The sequence below is a fragment of the Rhinopithecus bieti genome, unplaced genomic scaffold, assembly GCF_001698545.2.
Source record: "Rhinopithecus bieti isolate Rb0 unplaced genomic scaffold, ASM169854v2 scaffold_66246, whole genome shotgun sequence".
NCBI classification, from domain to species: Eukaryota; Metazoa; Chordata; class Mammalia; order Primates; family Cercopithecidae; genus Rhinopithecus; species Rhinopithecus bieti.
This window is the reverse complement of record NW_016826110.1, coordinates 723,788-744,880: the sequence shown is the minus strand read 5'-3', so window position 1 is coordinate 744,880 and position 21,093 is coordinate 723,788. Positions and strand designations below refer to the sequence as shown.

Genomic DNA, 21,093 nt, shown 5'->3' with positions numbered 1-21,093 from the left:
TTATGTGCAGTGGTCCATTTTGAAAGTGTTTTTATACTTATAGATGAAGTAGTTCAGGATCTTGGGCTTCTGAAAGCTAAATCATTTTTATATGCAGATGAAAAAATGTTCACAAAGAACCATAAAAACACACACAATTTCAATAATTACTGTTTTGCAAGTTGACTGTAACATCAAAGGTTCAGAAACAGTTCCCAGAAAGTAGACAACCGGTTAAAATTCTTTAAATTCTTAAAAATAACTACCAAATTTTGAGCACTGAGGCAAGCATTTTGCTAAATATCTTAATACCTTGTTTATGCACCCAAATTCCCTTTAATGAAGTCATATGATTAACTTCATTTTTACAGATGAAAAGACAAGGATTTCACAGGATAAGAAATATTGTTCAAGGGCCACACAGCTACAAACTTGGTTTTAATTCAGGAAATGATGGACTCTAAAACCTAAGCTTACTTCTCTATTTATTTACGTAAGGTCTAGTTGACTGTGTAAACAAAAGTTTATGTGGACTATACCCTTACTTCCCAATATAAGGCAAACCTTCCTTTCCACATGCATTAAACATATATGCACATGTTTACATACAAAATACATTACCATCAGTTTCAAGAGGGAGCTCTCGGTACGCCTGCACATCATTTTATCTACTGACAACCCAGCTGCACCCATGAAAGGTCTTTTCACAACCTACGTTAAAGAAAAGAATTAAATGCAATCATGGGTTAAATAGACATCAAAAAAAAAAAAAAAAAAGAAAAAAAATAAAAAAAAACCAATATTACATAACCCTTCAACTATTTTGTCCAAATTGTCTTAACACTTCAGGTTGATGACATATTTATTTCAGTAAATTTGAACTCCAGGGTAAAATTTAACACTATTTTTTTCTTGAAAAGTAGCTAAAAGTTAAACACTTGAAGTAACCACAGAACTGTGAAATACTTGGCTTTTCTTAATTGTGCCAGTCACTTGGAAGTCTGCATCCTGATTTGTTAAGGAAGAACTCAATACATCCTAGAAGGCAAGCCAAAATATCGGTTTCCTCTAAGGTCAAAGTACCTTCTTGGTAGAAGGCACAGAGGAACCTGGGTCTAAAAGAAAAGAGTAAGAAACAGTTTTGTCAGCAAGAAGACATGATAGGACAGGACTCCTCTCATCCATCCTGCCAAATTCAGACCCCCCTATTTTTACCTGGAATAGTTAGGCTTGTTTGCAAACTTCCCAAAAGTAGGGCAGCTTCTAGGTTTGTGGTGTCCTTTATGGAGGCAAATCACATAACCAGTGAGCTTTCATTAAGTGGTAGTCTTCAAAGACAAAAACAGGCCCAACTACAACTACCATCATAACCCTTCCAGTTTCCATTCTTCCTGTAGCTCATGTTAGTGGCATTATTTTTAGGTCTTTCCTTAGCAAAACATTTGTACAAATATTCCACTTCTTTGTGCAATTCAGTGAAAAGTTTCCAAGGCAGAGGAAGGACACAACCCAAAAACCAAACTCCAGTTTTAAAGGCCTCTCACCTAAGTCTCTATATCGTAAAGCTTTTTTCTCTCTCATCTTCCTATTCTCCCAGTCTCTTGCTTTTTTCATTATCCTTTATTAAGCTGCCAGAAAGGGTAGATTATTCAAAGGAAGTTATCAGAGAACTGCTTACCACTTGGGAAAAAAATGAAGTAATTGTCTTCTATCTTAATCTTTCTATCGAGATAATCTGCAGCTAGATTTCAGAATTAAATGTAAAAATAAAACCATAAAACTACTAGAAGGTAAATTTAAAAAAATAATTTTGTGATAGAGAAGAGTTAACTATATAAAAACAAAAAGTCTATCCAGTGAAATCAAGTACACAAGACTAACTGATAAAATATATCTGTAAAATGTAACAGTAGATAAAAATTAATGTCTTTAAACTATAAGAGAGTCTAACCAAGGAAAAGACTAACATCCAAATTAGAACACATGTAAGAAAAAGACTAATTCTAACCCTGATAGAGAAATGGGCAGAGTTCAGGCAGTTAAAAAAAAAAAAAATACAAAGGCCAACAGAGAAGTGAAAAGTATTTAACGTCCTTTATAATTAAAAAATTTTAATTAAAACAGTGCAAAATTTTACACCTACCAGCATGGAAAAAACTAAAAAGACTAAAGAAAACCCCACAAAATGAGAAACAAGCAAAGAAAAACTATAAACACACATACACACACATACACACACACACGAACTACTTTGGACCTGGCAATACTATGTCTAGGAATTTCTTCTAAAAAAATAACCAGATAAGTAAGAGACTACAGGTATAAAAGGATATCTATGGCAGGACTGTATTTGTGAAAAATCTTAAGCAACCCAGACTTTGAACACCTAAGCACAGTAGTCTGCAGCCACTCAAAATTATGAGGTAGATCTTAAATTGGCAATATGAAATGATAAACATACCATATTCATAAGTGTAAAAAGCAGGACATAAAGCAGTGATAATGAAAGAAAAAGAGAGCAGTGCTATAGTTGCCAACTCAGGCTGCCCAACACACAGTAAGAATGATGGTATATGTTCAGATTTTTCACAGATGATTACCTGTACTAATTGTCCATAAAGAGGTATCAATTAAGAAGTCAACAGAATCATAATTTTATTAAGAAATTAAGAAGAATAAGATTACAAATTTAGAAAAACCGTATGGGGTGGGTGGCATCCTGAAGCATCGGATCACAGGTGGATGGAGTGCCACACCATCATTTTAAGCATCATTTAACCAATGTTCCTTATGAAGAAATCTAGGTACGGAAAAGGTGAAGTGGCAGAGAGACAGTTAGTAAGAAGATGGGGTGGAAAGAATGCTAAATATGGAAAATATGAAGTTGGGTTTTACATGTGTCATTTAAGATTTTGGACAAGACACAAAACCTCTATAACCTTCAATTTACTCATCTATAAAACAGGATAATTCCAACTTTGCAGATTTGTTGTAGGGAGTCAAATGATATAACTCATAAAGACTGCATTCCAAAGTACACTCTAAGTTACTGTCAGTATAAAAACACTGATTTCTAGTGTGCTGCACAATGCTGTATCATACTAGAATGGATATATTCTTACACTCACACAGAAGAACAAAGCCACTAACTCACATATACTAGTGGAATTGAATTCTTCAGTAGAAAAATATGAATTCAATGAAGCGCTCACAAAAACAATAAAAGAACGACCTTACATCTAACAGAAAAGGGTTTGAAAGCATAATCATCAACAGGGGAGGGTTAAAAACATGATTGTCTTGTAAGTTCTTTTTTGTCTTTGTTTTACCAGCTGTTTTGTATAAAAAACAAATACTAAAATGAAACTTCATGGGGAGGGGTCTAGGACAAAATATCTAATAAATTTCAAACTCAATCATATCTTATTTATGGGGAAGAATTAAAATCTCCTCTGAAATAAAGTATAGCTTGTGGTAGAAAAATAAAAAAAGACTGATTAAATAATTTGCTAACAGCTATTATGTGTATGGATGCTCAGACTTTAGTCAAAACAAATTAGGAATACATTAACTAGGTTACAACTACCCTTCCTCCCAGTCACAAAGTGGAAGAAGCTTCCTACGATAACTAGAAAGGTGAAGAGCAATATAAAACCTTAATTTTTAAAATGCCATGTTGTAATGGGTTTCATTAAAATGTATGTTTTAAGGAACTTTCCAGTCTATAGGACTAAAGAGTGCCTAGAGGTTATCAGAATATCACCCTTGCAAGCTGAATCAAGATCAGAGAAGGAACTGAAGTAGGATTTAAAACCTAAATACACTAAGGTACTACATTACCAGTGCTAGTTTATTAAGGAATAACAAGTTCTCCATTTAGCTTAGAACATTCAGATGAACCAGCAAAGGCAGACAAACGGTGAGAGGCTGGAGGAGACCTGGGAGCCCTCATTCCAGTGACAAATGTTTTTCTTCACCAGAGGCCATAAGAACAAACTCCTATAGAATTCTCATTTACTCCAAACCAGAAATCTTCCAGCTTGTCATTAACTTACTCTGAAATCTACAGCTGAAAAACCAAAAGAATCCAACACTAAGAAGTATTTGCTCCTTTACAAAACACTCCCCTCACACTACAGACATTAGGAGAGACGCAAAAGGAAATGATAGGATTAATAAGGAAAAAGAAAGAAGCACTGCTTATATAACACATTTACTGGAGAAAATGTATGTAAATTTCGTTATGTACAAAGCAGCTATCACTTAACTTTATGAAGTGATTAACTGATAAACAAGATTAAAAGAGTGGTAAATACTGGCATACCACAGCAGTGTTATCACCAGCTGTGCAATTCAGTGTGCCAACCCAAAGCAGCCATCTGACCCCCGTTTCAGTGCCATCCTCCTAGCACCCCTGAGGGACAGCATCCAGCTCTTAAGACAGGGCTAGGAATAGAAGGGGAAAGTAGAGATGGGAAGGAATCAAGAGGGGAAAAAAATCCACTATAACAAAACAGAGACCAACAGGCTGAAGTCATACTTTCTTATCTCTCTGTTTCATCTTCATGGTTCTCTGTTCAAGCGAGTACCCCAATTCTCTGGCTGCTTCTGTGAGTTTCTCATCTATGTTTTCAAGAGACTGATTTTCTTTTATCTGTTACTTCTTTAAGTTTTTTCGTCAAAATAATCTGAAAAGAAGTAAACGTCCTCATTATGTGGCAGGTCACTGCACTAAGTACAAAGACCTTTGGAAGTTTAGCCAAGTTAAAAATGTCAAATTCCATGCAAGAATAAGTCCACAGAATAATTACCAACACTTCTCTCAAAATCTCTCATAGCTTTGGTCAAATAAGAGAAAAGCAATATTCATAAAAAATTGCCAGTCACAGAAAGAGCAAATATGATTCAAATTTATATTAGTACTCTAATGTCTACAATAAAAGAATAAGGGATATTTACAAAGCTTAGATTAGTCAAGTTTTAAATTGTATCACTTGATACTAAGATATGGCATACTACTTTGGAGAAGTCTGACCTAACAGAAAAAAAAGATATCAAAAAAAGTTTTCAGGGACTGGGCGTGGTGGCTCATGCCTATAACCCCAGCACTTTGGGAGGCCAAAGTGGGCGGATCACTCAAGGTCAGGAGTTGGGGACCAGCCTGGCCAACATAGGAAAATGCTGTCTCCACTAAAAATACAAAAATTAGCCAGGCATGGTGGCGCACACCTGTATTCACAGCTACTCAGGAGGCTGGGCCAGGAGAACCACTTGAACCTGGGAGGCGGAGGTTGCAGCCAATCAGTCAGCCGAGGTAGTGCCACTGCACTTCAGCCTAAGACTGTCTCAAAAAAAAAAGAAAAATTTTTCTTTTTTTTTTTGAGATGGTGTTTCATTCCTGTTACCCAGGCTGGAGTGCAATGGCAGGGTCTCAGCTCACTGCAACCTCCGCCTCCTGGGTTCAAATGATTCTCTTACCTCAGCCTCCTAGGTAGCTGGGATTACAGGTGCATGCCACCACGCCCAACTAACTTTTGTGTTTTTAGTGGAGACAGGGTTTCACCATGTTGGCCAGGCTGGTCCCAAACTCCTGACCTCAGGTTATCCATCTGCCTTGGCCTGCCAAAGTGCTGGGATTACAGGCGTGAGCAACTGCGCCCGGCCTTTTTTTTTTCCTTTTCCATTTTTAAAGAGACAGAGGACACTATTATAACACTTAAGGTCAATAGGTTTTTTTTTTTTTAATGTTGAAGTTTTGTTAAGAAAATTTAGAAAACGTAAAAGGAAAGCAAAGCTACTTTGTAAGCTTATACAAAAGCATAAGCCAAAGTAGTTTTCAAAAGTATGTGAATATACAGCATGTTAATGCCACTTATGGAAATAATTTTATATCTTATCATAAACAGGTTAAGATTTTTGCCATCAATGTAAAAGGTCAGGAGTAAAATGAAGAGCGGGAAGGGTGTGCCAGACTCCCAGGAAGAAAGCTGAGGGAGTAACAACTCCTAGGGAGAAACTCACTTCTATTCACTGCCAACATCTGAGAGTTTCTGGTATTCCCTACAACACTGTTATCAAAGGGGTTAGAACATTGATAGTGGGTGCTAGTCTTAGCTTCATTGTACTTATCAGGAAAAAAAAAAGGCACAGAGGATAATCAACTTACCCAAGTTGAGAGAGCTAGTAGATTAAACCAGTAGAGTTACCAGTAGAACTGGTAGATTAAAATGTCACAGAAACCCAAGCCATAGTGTAACTTCTGATTACAGCACAGTTACACTAAGTCTTACCTTCAATTATCACCAGCTGTATGTCTAGAAGATATGTTTATATCAACCATAAAATGCGGATTTGATCACATCAGTCCCCACGTGAATCAATCTTTACAGTCTTCCTCAACACTCTGGCATGGCATATAGCCATTCAAGTACCCTGTGCCATGTATTTCCACACTTTCACACACATACTGCTCCCTTACCTAAAGCATCCTTCTTCCCATTCTTTCTAGTAAGTTCTTAGGCATCCATCAAAGCCCACATAGAATATCCTCTTTTACCTCCGCCACTATTGAAGGCACTTGGTAGCTGCCTTCCCATACATATGACATTATTATTACTATCTCTGGAAGTTTTTGTCTCTACCGAAACCTACTCTAACACTTTCCTGTGTGATGCTCAAAGATAAGCTGCAATGTGCAACTGAAGCCATAACCATGAACATGAACATTTTGTGCTGTGACTTTAAACCCATTAGAATGTATTTAACACAAACGAATTTGTACCTATGCATGTTATATGGCATCATGCAATAGCCCTTTGGAAATAGTGGTTCACTAAGTTATACAGATGGAAGTGTTGAAACTTATATATCAAATTCACTCCATTACATAACATTGTGGAAAAAAAGCGATTGAGCTCAGTAGTATTACAAGTTTCTCAATCTAATTTTTATTTGAAACCTAGAATTTTATCACTGGCAAAAAATATAGTCAGTCAGTTGTTTTCTTTGGTTCATTTGGGAGAATTACTGCCAGTATCTACACCCAAATAACCAGTTTGTCAATGAGTCACTCTTTCTAAAAGTGGGGAAAAGTTCATCTCAAAACTCAATCACACAAGGGCTTTTTTTCCCCCTTGAGACAAACCACAGTACTTCAGTATGAGAAATGCTTTCTATGTATTTCCTATTTCATCACAGAATGTTAAAGAGATGTACTCAATGGCAGACATCTAATACATGTATACTCCATCACTGACTTTTCTCAGGCACAGGGTCTTCCTATGTCGCTTAGGATGAGCTTGAACTCCTGGGCTCGAGCAATGCTCCCACCTCAACATCCTGAGTAGCTTCCACCATGCCTGGCTCCATCACAAACATTTTTAAATACATTTGCATGCTCCTGCTGTGAATAATGCAACGACTGCTGCTACTTTGGTGGCACTACCTTGATTCCTGCCAAGGTGACAACAGTATTATCCACCATTACCTTTGTGCCATTGGTGCAAAAATAACATTTTATTATCACAAATAGTTTTGACCCTAAGGGTCCCTGATCCAAGGTCAAAACTATTTACCTCAGCTATTTTAGGAAAAAAAATAAGGCAGAAGGAAAAAAAAAATTCCTAATTTTGTTGTTCAAGGATATTTAAAAATTATGTTTACTTCCATATGCATTAGACAGTATGAAATGGAATCATTCTACATTATTATTTGCCCACTTCATAACAAATTCAACAAATCAATAACAAGGTATTATAGTATATGGATAGTTTATATTTACCTAATCTTCCCTATTGCTGGATATGTTGCCAATTTTTCATTTGATAAACAATCTGTAATAAATAGACATATTTCTGTACCAGTCCAAAATCCCTTTAATAAATAGCTAGAAGTGAAATTGCTAAGTTAAGGGTATAAATCTCACCCAACCAATACCCTGGCAATGTCCACCTATCAAGAAATCTTAGAATATTGTTTTGTAAACATTTTTCAAACTGCTTTTCTCAAAAGTTTTACCAATTATACACATCAGTAAGGGGTTCTTATACCCTAACCATCATTGGTTATGGACCATTCTTTAACCTTTAAAAAAAATCTTTTGCTGGCTTAGTGCATTTCTTTAGTCACTATTAAATCTTGCAGACACAAGATTTAAATAACAACTAAAGGACATAAAAATGTGTTGATCAAAAGGTATGCCTTGAAGACCTTACCTCAGTCTGCCATAAAAATAAATTTTAAAACATATATAAAGAAATCAAGTTTCTGCATTAGCTGATTTAAAGGATGTGTACCCAAAAAACTAAAAACCGTTATAATAACTTAGAAGTACTAAAATAGTTATATCTCAAAGGTAACTTTTTACCCCTGTTTTTGAGATAAATTATTGGAGGTAGTTCCTCAAGATACTCACTTTCTGATCTTCACCTAAATTTAAATATATCGGCCCATGTATTTTTTTTTCTTTTTCATTGTCTGTGTTCTCTCAATAGCAAAAAAAAAAAAAAAAAAAAGATACCAGAAGAGTCTTGGGTTATGTTAGATGACCATCTACTATGTTATCTTTCTTTTAAAAAAGATTCAAACATGACTAATAATACAAATGAAAAGTTAGGCTTGTTTTTTAAAAAGAGACAGTCTCACTATGTTGCCCAGCCTGAAAAAATTAGGTGTTTCTACATGCCAAGGTATTTATAGAATTAATATTTATGGAGCATCTACTATGGGGCAGATACTGTGCACAAAACAAACCCTCTGCCCACGTGGAACTTACATGCTAGTGCAAGACACAGACAATAACCAAGAAAACAAGAGTTTCTAATAAAGAAGGCACCAATTTAAATTGAATGATAAATCCGAAGAGTTTAAAAGAAGTTATAAATTACAAATACCAAGCAACATTTTATAGGAAACTGAGAGGTATTAGAAAAGAAAGAACATTTTTGGACGTCTACAATGTAGCTGCCCTGTAGATAAACCAGGATGAACGTAGCATAGTCTAGTGATTGTAGTAGGCTGATTTAGTTTGAATTCGCTTTACTGCAAATTTGTATTATCAAATCCCAGGGAACAAAAACCCTTTAAAGAGACAGTCAAAGAAAGAGACTAAAAGAGGTCAAAGAAAAGATAATCTACTTGTATTTGAAGCGATAAAGTTTGCTTTCTTCATTACAATGCAAACTACACAGCAGCTGACAAGTAAAATGGCTTCAAGTCATGTCTGTGGCTGATATAGCAGACTGGCACACTCAGCTCTATTCCAACCACTTCCCATGAAAGTTTGCTGCATTTCCCTTACTACTCTTTAGCTCAGGCTCCACATGGGACCCAGCTTCTTCCAAGCAGCTGCAATACTTTAAAATTTCTGAGGCAGAAGAGATACCAGGTAGAGGCTGTGCTGCCACGATCTCCATCAGTGAGCACAGCTGTAGAGGCATCTGAGGGTTGTGCAGCAGCTGTAGCTGAGAACCCAGCACCTGGTTCTTAGCCTCAGGCGAGCTGAGAGGCAAAGGGTAGGGCATCCATTTACCTGGCCCAGATTAAACCAAAGATAATGTGGTCCGAGAGCCACTCGTTGTGGTAGCAGTTCTCGATTTCCCAGCTTCCTGATGGTGGCAGAGACATAAAATCCACTGTGAGGCACACAACTGTCATTCCTGGAAGCTCAGCCTGCTCCCTCAACCCTTCCAAGGATTTTATGACCACCTCTTTTTACTTTATTAAGCCTTTCTGTTTGAACTGTACACAAGTAATGAACTCCTAACAAGCGTTTAAAATCAGACGTCTAACAAAACTGTTCATGTTGCCATGGAATACCTGAGGTCAAGTATGATTTTCTTTAAGTAAAATAGTTACATAAGAGGTGTATTTTTTGGTGAAGAGTGACAAAATAACAGTATAGATAAGACTACCTGCAAAAGTCATGGAAATTATCTCTAGAAATCTACAATTATGGGCTTGCCTCAAATCCGCTTGGTTTTTTATGGAGAGAGAGTCTCACTCTGTCACTCAGGTTGGAATATAGTGGCGCTATCTCGGCTCACTGCAACCTCTGCCTCCCGTGTTCAAGAGATCCTCCTGCCTCAGCCTCCTGAGTAGCTGGGATTGCAGGTGTGTGCCACCATGCCCCCAGCTAATTTTTGTATTTTGAGTAGCGATGGGGTTTCCCCATGTTGTCCAGGCTGGTCTTGAACCCCTGACCTAAGCGATCTGCCCACCTCAGCCTCCCAAAGTGCTGGAATTACAGTTGTGAGCCACTGCACCCTGCCCCTCAAACCCCCTTTGTAATGAACTAATATAGTATAAACATGGTAAACAAATATAAGAGAAATTGAAATAAAATATTCTTACTTGACTGCAGCAAATACATTATCTCCATGTGGAACAATTATACAATTTTTCTTTGCTTCATTTATACCAACATATACAGGAAGTTCATCAGGAGAATCCCTGTGTAAGCAAAAGACATTAAAAATTTAGCTGCCCTTAATTTATATTATCAGGCAAGTGGGATTTCAGGTCTATAGACAACAATTTACACCTATTTTTTTTTCCTTTTTTGAGGCTTTTTTTAATCACACTAAAGTTTATTGATTACATCAAACAAAAATGTCTGTAATGGAAAAGGCAAGTTGCAGTCATAAAAGATGGCATTCATATTCATTTTAGAAAGCAACAACAGAGATGTAAAAAATTGCTTAAGTGAAAAATGTAATATTGCAGTCCCATTTTGCAAGCTGAAAAATTATTTTGTCAACACGCATAAAATCTGCACATTTACATACCACATGTTAAAAAATTCCATCACTACAGTATTATAAATATTGCAAAGTTAGGCTTACATTTATACTGTTGCTGGTGTATATGTAGTAGATATGGAATAAATGTTTTCAGTTTAGTAGGTAACAACCTCAAACAATGGACAATAGCTGTGAAAATTACAAAGACATTTCAATAGCTCAAAATTATTCAAATTATAGGTACATCATCCTATTATTATACTTTTTTACCTTTCTCTGTCACAAATAGATGATTACATTGTAGTGCTAGAAATACGGCATGGTCTACTTCAAATTATTTGATCTGCTAACCCCACACTAGTCATTTTTTAGCTCTTCAGTAAAATATCTTTCAAAAAGGAAAGCCAGGTCCCTCCCAAGGATCTAGGTTGAGGCCTTTTTTTTTAATAAGGGCATTTTTTTTTTTAAATGAAACAAAAGTTTTAAGCTCCAAGATTCTTAGGAATATCTATGATAAATCTTATATAACAGAACCTAAAACTAAGATTCTTAGGACCTAGTTGCTTTTATACTCAAATACAAAAAAAAAGGAAAAACAAGAAAAAGGATTGTAAAACATTAGAGATGAAAGGATCCTATTCATGTATATAACCAAATCCTTTTATTTTAAAATTGAGGAAACAAATACTGAGAGGTTAAATCACTCAGCCAAGGTCCTAGTAAGTTAGGGCACTGGCTACAGTATAATTCAATTCGTAGCCCCAGGTGCATTCTACTGTACTACAGCACTTCTCCCTGGGAATGTTCCTTCTATTACCTTACATTTAATCTTCACTTTAAAGAATAGCATCTCTACTGGTACAAACGGACAAATTTTCCTCCTGGAGTTTCTCTATTTCTTAACCTTCTAAGTATTTTGCATGCATTCATTTAATTCTCATAATATTCCTATCAGGTATGTACAGTTATCCCTATTGTTACAAGACAGGAAACCGAGTCACAGAAAGTCACAGTCACTAATGATACAGGGTCACACAGATAATAAACAAGAGGACCAGTGTGACTCCAGAGACTACTCTTAACTACCATCTGCCACTCCGGCACCTGGCAGTACACGGTTTATTAAGCACAGCTGCTCTAAATTATCTTTCTTGGGCCACAAGCGCTCTTCTGAACCCAAAAGGGAAAAAAGTTTACCAGGAAAGGAAAAATCAGTGAGATTAAACCTAAAGAGTTTACCCATCCTAGGGAAGGTTAAAATGGTAACAGCAAGAACAACAGATGACTCATCTATCCATCAACAGGGGAAAATATGCCTTTCACCTTGGATGACTCCCTGAAACTATTGCTACGAAATAAAAGATGAAATGCTCCTATTATTGCAAATACAAAATTGCATGCAGGATTGTATAAAGACAATGCCCGGTTGGTCTGCCAGAATGAGCCAACAGCGTGTGATGTGCTTCCCCCTGCAGAAAGCCTATGAACGGACGTGCAGTCAGGGAGGTTTCACATCACCAAGATTCCTATCCCAGAAAAGCAGTTGTTCATAGCTCTAGGAATGGAATGCGACCTCGTGGAGAGCCTACAAATGGACACATGGGGGGGCGCCTGTCCATATGGATAAGATAGGGCTGTAAACGCCCTCATCTTGCCACGGCTCTTCTAGGCCTCTTTAGGGTTAAGACATACTCCCTTCTGAGAATTTCTGGTCTAACCAGTTGTCTAGCTTCATGTCCTGTTTCTATGGATTGTTTGTAACCAGCTTTTGCTGCAACTGTTACTGCTGATTAATATCTTGCTAATCATAGGTTATGGAAAGACCATGGTTCTGTTTTAAGGCTCTGTTAGAAATGACTGATGCACACACTATACTGTAAATCCTTATCTCTATATACTGTACTTCTGCATACAGATGTTATGTTAAAGAATTACTTCATTCCCAGGTGACCATCTCACCTCATAATCAAACGACTCTAAATCCCTCACTAACCTACCCCCGCCCTCACTAAACTTAATAATAAACACTGGTATTTCCAGTGTATTGGTGGCACACGGGACCAGAAGGCGGTGACCCCCCTGGACCCAGCTTTCACTATCTTGTGTGTGTCTATTATTTCTCGAACTGCTGATCCACCCGGGAACAAAGAGAGAGCCCCGTTGCATTGCAGGCTGCTGACCAGATCCTGCAATATCTGGCGCCCAAGGTGGCCTTCTTTGTTCCTTTGCTCAGTGCACTCTGAGTACGGGTTCATGACGACTAGTCTTCAGTCTCAACAGTAAGGTCTCCAGGTACGCTTTTTCCAATTCTCCCCTCTTTTCGGGTTTGTCAACTGGTATTATTCCAAGGTTATTATGGGACAATCACAGTCTAAACACCAGGCTTATCTGTATTTTATTAAACTTCTTAAACAGGATAGAATCAAGGCTGATTCCAATAACCTTATTCTCTTATTTCAGACAATTGTAAAACATTTTCCTTGGTTCCCTGACAAAGGTTCTATGGACCTATCAGACTGGGATAGAGTTGGCGCCACGCTCTGCCAACTCATGAGATGGTGTTCTACTTCCTATTTCTGTTTGGACTGACTGGGCTCTTACTTGTGTTGCTTTACTTCCTTTTCAGTTTGGTGATCCTCTTCAACTGAAACAAGTTAGTGCGGCTGGTGAGCCGGCCCCTTTACCTCGGGTAGCTGACCCTTACTAGCCCTTCTTCTGATCATGAGGAAGAATTCAATCTCTCCTTGTTTTCTCCCCAAGAGGAGGAACCTGGAGATGATCCCCTCCCTCTGCCTCCTATCTTGGAACTTGTATATGTTAACTCTTCTTCTACTAAGCCGTTGCCCCCTCTGCCAGAGGAGGATGTACGGCATTCATCTGAATGGCCTGTTTCTCATTCCTCTCATCCTTTTGAACCTCTCCCCTCTTCTAAGCCTACGGTTTCTTTCGACGCTCCGGGACCCCTTCTTTCAGAGAAAGGCTTGGCTCCCTCACTCTCCTTCTCTTCCTCTGCCCCTGCACAATGTATATATGAGTCACCTCTCTGGGTAGAGCAGTGGATGTTTTCCAAACACAAGTTGGAGGCATTAATTGAAACCATTAATGACTTACTACAAACAAACACTATGGAGCCCTCCTTGTCTCCATGGAACTCGCCTGTTTGTTGCACAAAAAACATCAGGAAAATGGAGGAAGGTAACAGACTTGAGAGCCATTAATGCAGTTATTAAACCTATGGGGGGCGTTACAACCCGGTATGCCCTCCCACTCCATGATTCCTAGGGAATGGCCTTTAATTATCATTGATCTTAAAGACTGCTTTTTTCGTATTCCTTTAGACAAGTCAGACCATGAAAAATTTGCTTTCACTATACCTTCCATTAACAATTCAGCTCCTACAGCTAGATATCAATGGAAAGTTTTACCTCAAGGAATGATTAACAGTCCTGCTATTTGTCAGTTGTTTGTCAGTACTGTGTTACAACCTGTCCGACAGACTTTTAAAAATAATTACATTCTTCATTATATGGATGATATACTGATTGCTGCTCCCACTAAAGATGAATTAATTCAATGTTTTACCTCTTTAAAATTAGCTGTTGCCAATGCCAGACTCCACATTGCTCCTGATAAAATTCAACAAGCCACTCCTTTTCTATACTTAGGAATGCAGCTAGAAGCTCGCTCCATTAAGCCCCAAAAAGTCCAACTTCGTACTGACAATGTAAACACCTTAAATGATTTTCAAAAATTACTAGGTGACATCAATTATCTCAGACCAACCCTAGGCATCCCTACTTATGCATTATCTCATCTATTTGGCACTCTATCAGGAGATACAGATTGAAACAGCCCTTGCCCTCTATCTAAACCACCAAAACAAGAGTTGTCTTTGTAGAACAGAGTGAGAGAGGCACAAGTCTCTTGTATCTACCCAAATTTGCCTTTACAATTTTTAGTTTTTCCTTCCATCCACTCTCCTACAGGACTTATAGTACAAAATGATTCTCTAGTTGAATGGGTACTTCTTCCTAATTCAGCCTCTAAACCTCTTTCAATATATCTTGATCAAATGGCCCCTTTGATTGGATTAGGACATTAGTGTATCAATGGCTTGGATCCAAACATTATTGTGGTCCCTTTGTCAAAAGATGAAGCTTAAAATGCCTTTTCCACATTTTTGTGCGGGCCGACTAATCTGGCTGACTTCATTGGCACTACTGATAATCATTTGCCTAAGTCAAAATTCTTTCAATTTCTACGAAATACTTCCTGGATTCTACCAAAACTTACTTGTTCATCACCACTAGAGGCAGCTGTTACCATTTTTACTGATGGATCCAGTAATGGAAAGGCAGGGTATGCAGGACCAAAAGATAAAGTCATTTCTACTCCATACAATTCTGCTCAAAAAGCAGAGTTGTTTGCTGTTATCTCTGCATTACAGGATTTTGATCAGCCTCTTAATATTGTCTCTGACTCAGCTTATGTAGTCCATGCCACTAAGGCAATAGAAACAGCTACCATCAAAAATATTACTGACACTAATCTATTTTCCTTGTTCCCTTTGTTACAAAAAACTGTCCGAAACTGAAACCACCCTTTTTTCATCACTCACTTTCGATCTCATACTAATTTGCCTGGACCTTCATCAAGTGGTAATCATAAAGTTGATACTCTAGTTTCTCTAGCCATTGCAGATGCAGAACAATTTCATCAACTCATACTAATGCCTCAGGTCTTAAACATAAATATTCTCTCAGTTGGAAACAAGCTAAACAAATTGTACAACACTGTTCTCAATGTCAGTTTCTTGTCTTACCCACACAATCTCCCAGAGTTAATCCCCGAGGTCTTCTCCTAATGCTATTTGGCAAATGGATGTTACTCATGTTCCTTATTTTGGAAAATTAGCTTATATGCATGTCACAGTTGACACCTTTTCCAATTTCATCTGGGCTACGTGTCAAACCGGAGAAGCCACTTCTCAAGTTAAAAAAAATATGTTTCCATGTTTTGCAGTTATGGGAATTCCTAGTAAGCTCAAAACAGACAATGGTCCAGCCTATTGCAGTAAAGCTTTAAAAAATTTTCTTGATCAGTGGCATATTAAACATATTACTGGTATCCCTTATAACCCACAAGGCCAAGCTCTTGTAGAAAGAATAGAACTTTAAAATTACAATTACTTAAACAAAAAGAGGGGGATAAGGAGTTGTCTACCACTCACACACAACTAAACTTGGAATTGCTCACGTTAATTTTTCTTAATATTCCTAAATCTAGTTCTGTTACTGCTGCTGAAAAACATTTCCTTGGTAACTGTCCCACGGTAAACCATGGAAGGGAAGTATGGTGGAAAGATGTTCAATCTAATATATGGTCAAAAGATTCTATTTTAACGTGGGGAAGAGGCTATGCTTGTGTTTCCCCAGGTGAACATCAATCTCCTGTTTGGATTCCTGTTAGACACCTGAAATTGTGTCCTGAAGATGCATGCAACAACAAGACAGAGAAATTTGCTGAAAAAATGCTACAGCAGGAAACAACTAACACATTCAATGGTCAAAAAGAAGAAAATGACCACGCTAACTCCTTTACAACAGACAATCCAGTCCGTCATCCTGAACAACTTGTCTGCAGCGATCCAGGTCTGCCTCAACCTCTGCCTCCTCCTGATGACACTGATCCTTCTACCCTCTGTCACCCCACAGACTGTTAAAAACTATACATATTGGGCCTATATTCCTTTTCCTCTTCTTATTTGAGCCATGACATGGATGCATGCTCCTATCAAGGTCTATGTTAATGATAGTGTTTGGATGCCTGGTTCTGTAGATGATCGTTGTCCTGCCCAACCTTCCGAAGAAGGAACCCCTTCCAATATCACTTTAGGTTGTAGGTATCCACCTTTGTGCCTCAGACCCACGAATGGATGTCTCTCATTAGATATTCAAACTTGGGCAGTCATACTACCATCTAGTCACTCTGTCCCTCCTGTAGGATACTTGGTATCAGGGCTCTCATTAAAACCTCTAAGACAGATCAAAATAGGAATCACTGATTATATTCACACATTCCAATATAAGCCTTTAGGAACTGCGTGTCCCCTGAACTTGTCTTCAAATGCTGACAAATTAATATGGAAGGATTGTGTTAGTCCAGAAGAAACTGTGTTATTTAATTCTTCTCACTACTCCATTGTTGATTGGGCTCCTAAAGGTCATATAACTAATGATTGCCATTAAGGTCACAGAGATTGTCAACATTTTCCCTATGATATTACTTACCAAAAAAGTAGTGATAACCCTCCCCTATTATATCGTATATTTAACTCCTTTTTTCCTTTTAAGTGGAAAGGGGCAGGGGTTGCCACTCCAAAGCCAAGGCTCATTGTTCCCCACTTAGGACCTGAACATTCAGAATTACGGAGATTAACCATAGCTATGACTGGTATGAGAGTTTGGGCTGGAGAAAGTGTTATAAGTAAATCCACCTTGTCACCTCGAAAACTAAGATAACAGATTGATTTACACTACTATTTTCACACAGCCAAAAATATCACTATGGCAATCGTCAAAAGGTCAATTCAAAGACGGGATAGTAAAGACTATGAGGACTTATACCCCCCCATTGCTAATGTCCCCCCACCACCTCTCATACAACCTATTCCCCCCACCCCACATTCACAAAAAAAGAATACCATCCCAAAATATATATACTATCTATATGGAATCCAACAAAACTATACCACTTAAAAGTTGTGTTAAACCACCATATATGTTATTAGTAGGAAAGATGCATACTAGTTCAAACACCAACATAATTACCTGTGTTAATTGTTACTTGTATACTTGTATTGACTCATCCTTTAATCAGTATCATAGTATTTTAACAGTCAGAGCCAGCAGAGGTATTTGGCTCCCCGTAGCCTTACATAGGCCTTGGGAATCTTCCCCTTCTATCCATGTTATTAATAATATTCTACAGAAAATTCTTAAAAGGAGTAAATGATTTATTTTTACATTAACTGCAGTAATAACGGGCTTGATTGCTGTTACTGCAACTGCTGCTACTGCTGGAGTTGCATTACATCAATCTATTCACGCTGTTCATTTTGTGGATAAATGGCAAAAAAATTCTACTCGGATGTGGAATTCTCAGTCAAGTATTGATAAAAAATTGGTCACTCGAATTAATGATCTAAGACAAACGGTTATATGGATGGGAGATAAAATTAGGAGTCTAGAACATAGATTACAAATGCAATGTGATTGGAATACTTCTGATTTTTGTATAACTCTGTTCCAATATAATGANGACCTCGTGGAGAGCCTACAAATGGACACATGGGGGGGCGCCTGTCCATATGGATAAGATAGGGCTGTAAACGCCCTCATCTTGCCACGGCTCTTCTAGGCCTCTTTAGGGTTAAGACATACTCCCTTCTGAGAATTTCTGGTCTAATCGGTTGTCTAGCTTCATGTCCTGTTTCTATGGATTGTTTGTAATCAGCTTTTGTTACAACTGTTACTGCTGATTAATATCTTGCTAATCATAGGTTATGGAAAGACCGTGGTTCTGTTTTAAGACTCTGTTAGAAATTACTGATGCACACACTATACTGTAAATTCTTATCTCTATATACTGTACTTCTGCATACAAATGTTATGTTAAAGAATTACTTCATCCCCACGTGACCATCTCACCTCATAATCAAACAACCCTAAATCCCTCACTAACCTACCCCCAACCTCACTAAACTTAATAATAAACACTGGTATTTCCAGTGTATTGGAGGCACTGTGGGACCAGAAAGCGGTGACCCCCCTGAACCCAGCTTTCACTATCTTGTGTTTGTCTATTATTTCTCGACCTGCCGATCCTCCTGGTAACAAAGAGAGAGACCCGTTGCATTGCGGGCTGCTGGCCAGATTCCGCAATAGGTGAGGCTAGTGAATAACTATGTATCCTCATTAGCAGGACAGCAGCTGTATTTTAGAGGTGAAGAAAAGATCCTTTACCTGAAATACCCCATGTGGTACTGAGTTTTATTATCTCCAATAATAATGGTCTGGAACTCAGGAGGATCATAGTAAAACCTCCAATGAAGGTTAAAATTCAGGCCTGTTGATTTTTTCTTCGTTTTATGTTTTCCAGCAAGGATATCATAAGGACCAACTAATTGAAGTCCAAGGCTTGCAGAAAGTGAATCTATAAAGAAAATAAATTTAGACAATACTTTCTGGAGACAGATAGGAAATAATGCTTTTAGTTAGTAAACTATTTCTAAGCAATTGTCTTTAAAAGTTTCTAAAGTAAAAGAAAATCTTGAGTTATGTGTGAAGATGTCAGTTATAAACATTCAATAGAAAAGTCAGAGTAACAGGAAAAGTGGTATTTACATTTGGGATTTCCTCTTAAATTTACCACTGAATTAGCCTAACATTTCAAACATTGCTGTTGTTTCTTATTTTAGCCAAAGCAAGACTGGTTAGCATTTCTACAGGCCCATTACCACACTGCAGTTAGCCTCAAATACTTGTAGCACACACAGGTTAAGGGACGAGAAAGATAGCAAAGATGTGTGGATTAAGAGTAGTAAACAACAGGCCAGGTGCCGTGGCTCACACCTGTAATCCCAGCACTTTGGGAGGCTGAGGTGGGCTGATCACCTGAGGTCAGGAGTTCAAGACAAGCCTGGCCAACATGGCAAAACCCACCTCTACTAAAATTACAAAAATTAGCACCGGGTGTGGTGGCTCATGCCTGTAATCCCAGCTACTGGGGAGGCTGAGGTACAAGAATCACTTGAACCCTGGAGGTGGAGGTTGCAGTGAAATGAGATAGTGCCATTGCACTCCAGCCTGGGTGACAGGGTGAGACTCTGCCTCAAAAAATAAATAAATAAATAAATAAATAAGTAAAAATCATTTCTATCCCCTTTCCTCTACCTTAGGTAATCATACCAGATTCCCCTGACTCTTTGACAATCTATTTGGCCAACCCTAACCCTGGATGACTCCATCTTCCTTCTCTATTCACAGATCACAGACAGGGAGTGTTCACAAACCACAAAAACATGAAGTCTGTGCAAATGTACAATGCATAACTTCAAATGGGACCTTGCTTCTAAGACAGAGGGGAGCACTCCAGGCAGGACCCAGTTTTATAAGGAGGCAAGGATGAAGAAAGCAAAAAAATTCCTGGAAGGGGTAATAACATGAATAGAAGCACGGAGATAATTTGACAGGAAAAATAGTTCAGCTCAATGAGAGCTTAGGAGAGCATACACTAATTTTTAAAGCATTAAGAAAACTAAAACCGTCCATCTCATTAGCCAAAGATGACAGTTTATAGTCTATTATACAGTAACAAATTTCCACACTCTCCACCCCCATGGACAGATACAAATATGGAACAAACTGAGAAGGGTTGTTTTGTAATCTGCTTTTGTCCTCCATCCTGTCCCATTTAAATTTTCTGAATATTTTTCCATGCTATTCAATGTTATTTTACGTGATTTTTTAATAGGGCATGATACTGCATTATAAAGAGGTAACCATCTATTCTCTTACTGAGGGATATTTACTATTTCTTTTTTTTTGTTCTAAAATGTTTCAGTGAACATCTTTGCTAATAAATGTTTGTATACAGGTATGACTATTTTTAAAGAAACAACTACACAGTCCTGTTTTGATCTACTGGCAAAATTCAGAATATGTATCAATATACATTTCCATCAATGGTGTATGACAGTGGCTACTAGTTAAAAAATTTAAATAGTATCGTGCAAAGTAATGATCACAGCCCATTAACAGTTTCTTTATCCCTTCAGAGACAAAATAAGCACACAGAAAAGTACACAGAGATATGTGTGTACTCCCTCTCCCCACCCTCCCTTTTTTCAAAAAATACTAATGGTAGCATATCCTATACACTCTTCTTTTTCACTTATTTCATGCATGATAGTTTATTGTTTCCTAAAAATCTGCTTCATGCTTTTAAAACAATGAAGATCTACTGAATAGATGTGGTATTGGTAGGCATTTAAGCCATTTCCCATTTTTTGTGTAAGTAAACATCCTCACACATAATTCTTAGTTTATGTAATCCATAAGAGAAGTGCTTGGAAGCAGAACTGTTATAACTCCTGTAACATATGAAAGAGCTTGCTTTCCTTCACATTCCCCCAGAATGTAATGAAATTATTTACCTTTGCCTTTGCCAAAAAAATAGGTGACAGTGTCATTACTACAGCATTAATCTATATTTCTTTCTATATTTTCTCTTACAAGAAATATCTTGGAAAATATTCCTTTTCTATGAACTGTTTATATCCTTGCTTAGGGTTTTTTTTTTTTTTTTTTTTTTT

General features: G+C 37.7%; 1 protein-coding gene across 1 annotated transcript in view; it reads right to left on the bottom strand.

Moving 5' to 3' along the window:
* HPF1 (histone PARylation factor 1) overlaps positions 1-21,093 on the bottom strand; it is a 32,063-nt gene that overhangs the window by 4,940 nt on the left and 6,030 nt on the right. Inside the window, 5 exon segments of the mRNA XM_017863319.1 lie at positions 601-679; positions 4,505-4,622; positions 4,624-4,686; positions 10,330-10,428; positions 18,743-18,932. Of these exon segments, the coding sequence (XP_017718808.1) occupies positions 601-679; positions 4,505-4,622; positions 4,624-4,686; positions 10,330-10,428; positions 18,743-18,932 (549 nt within the window).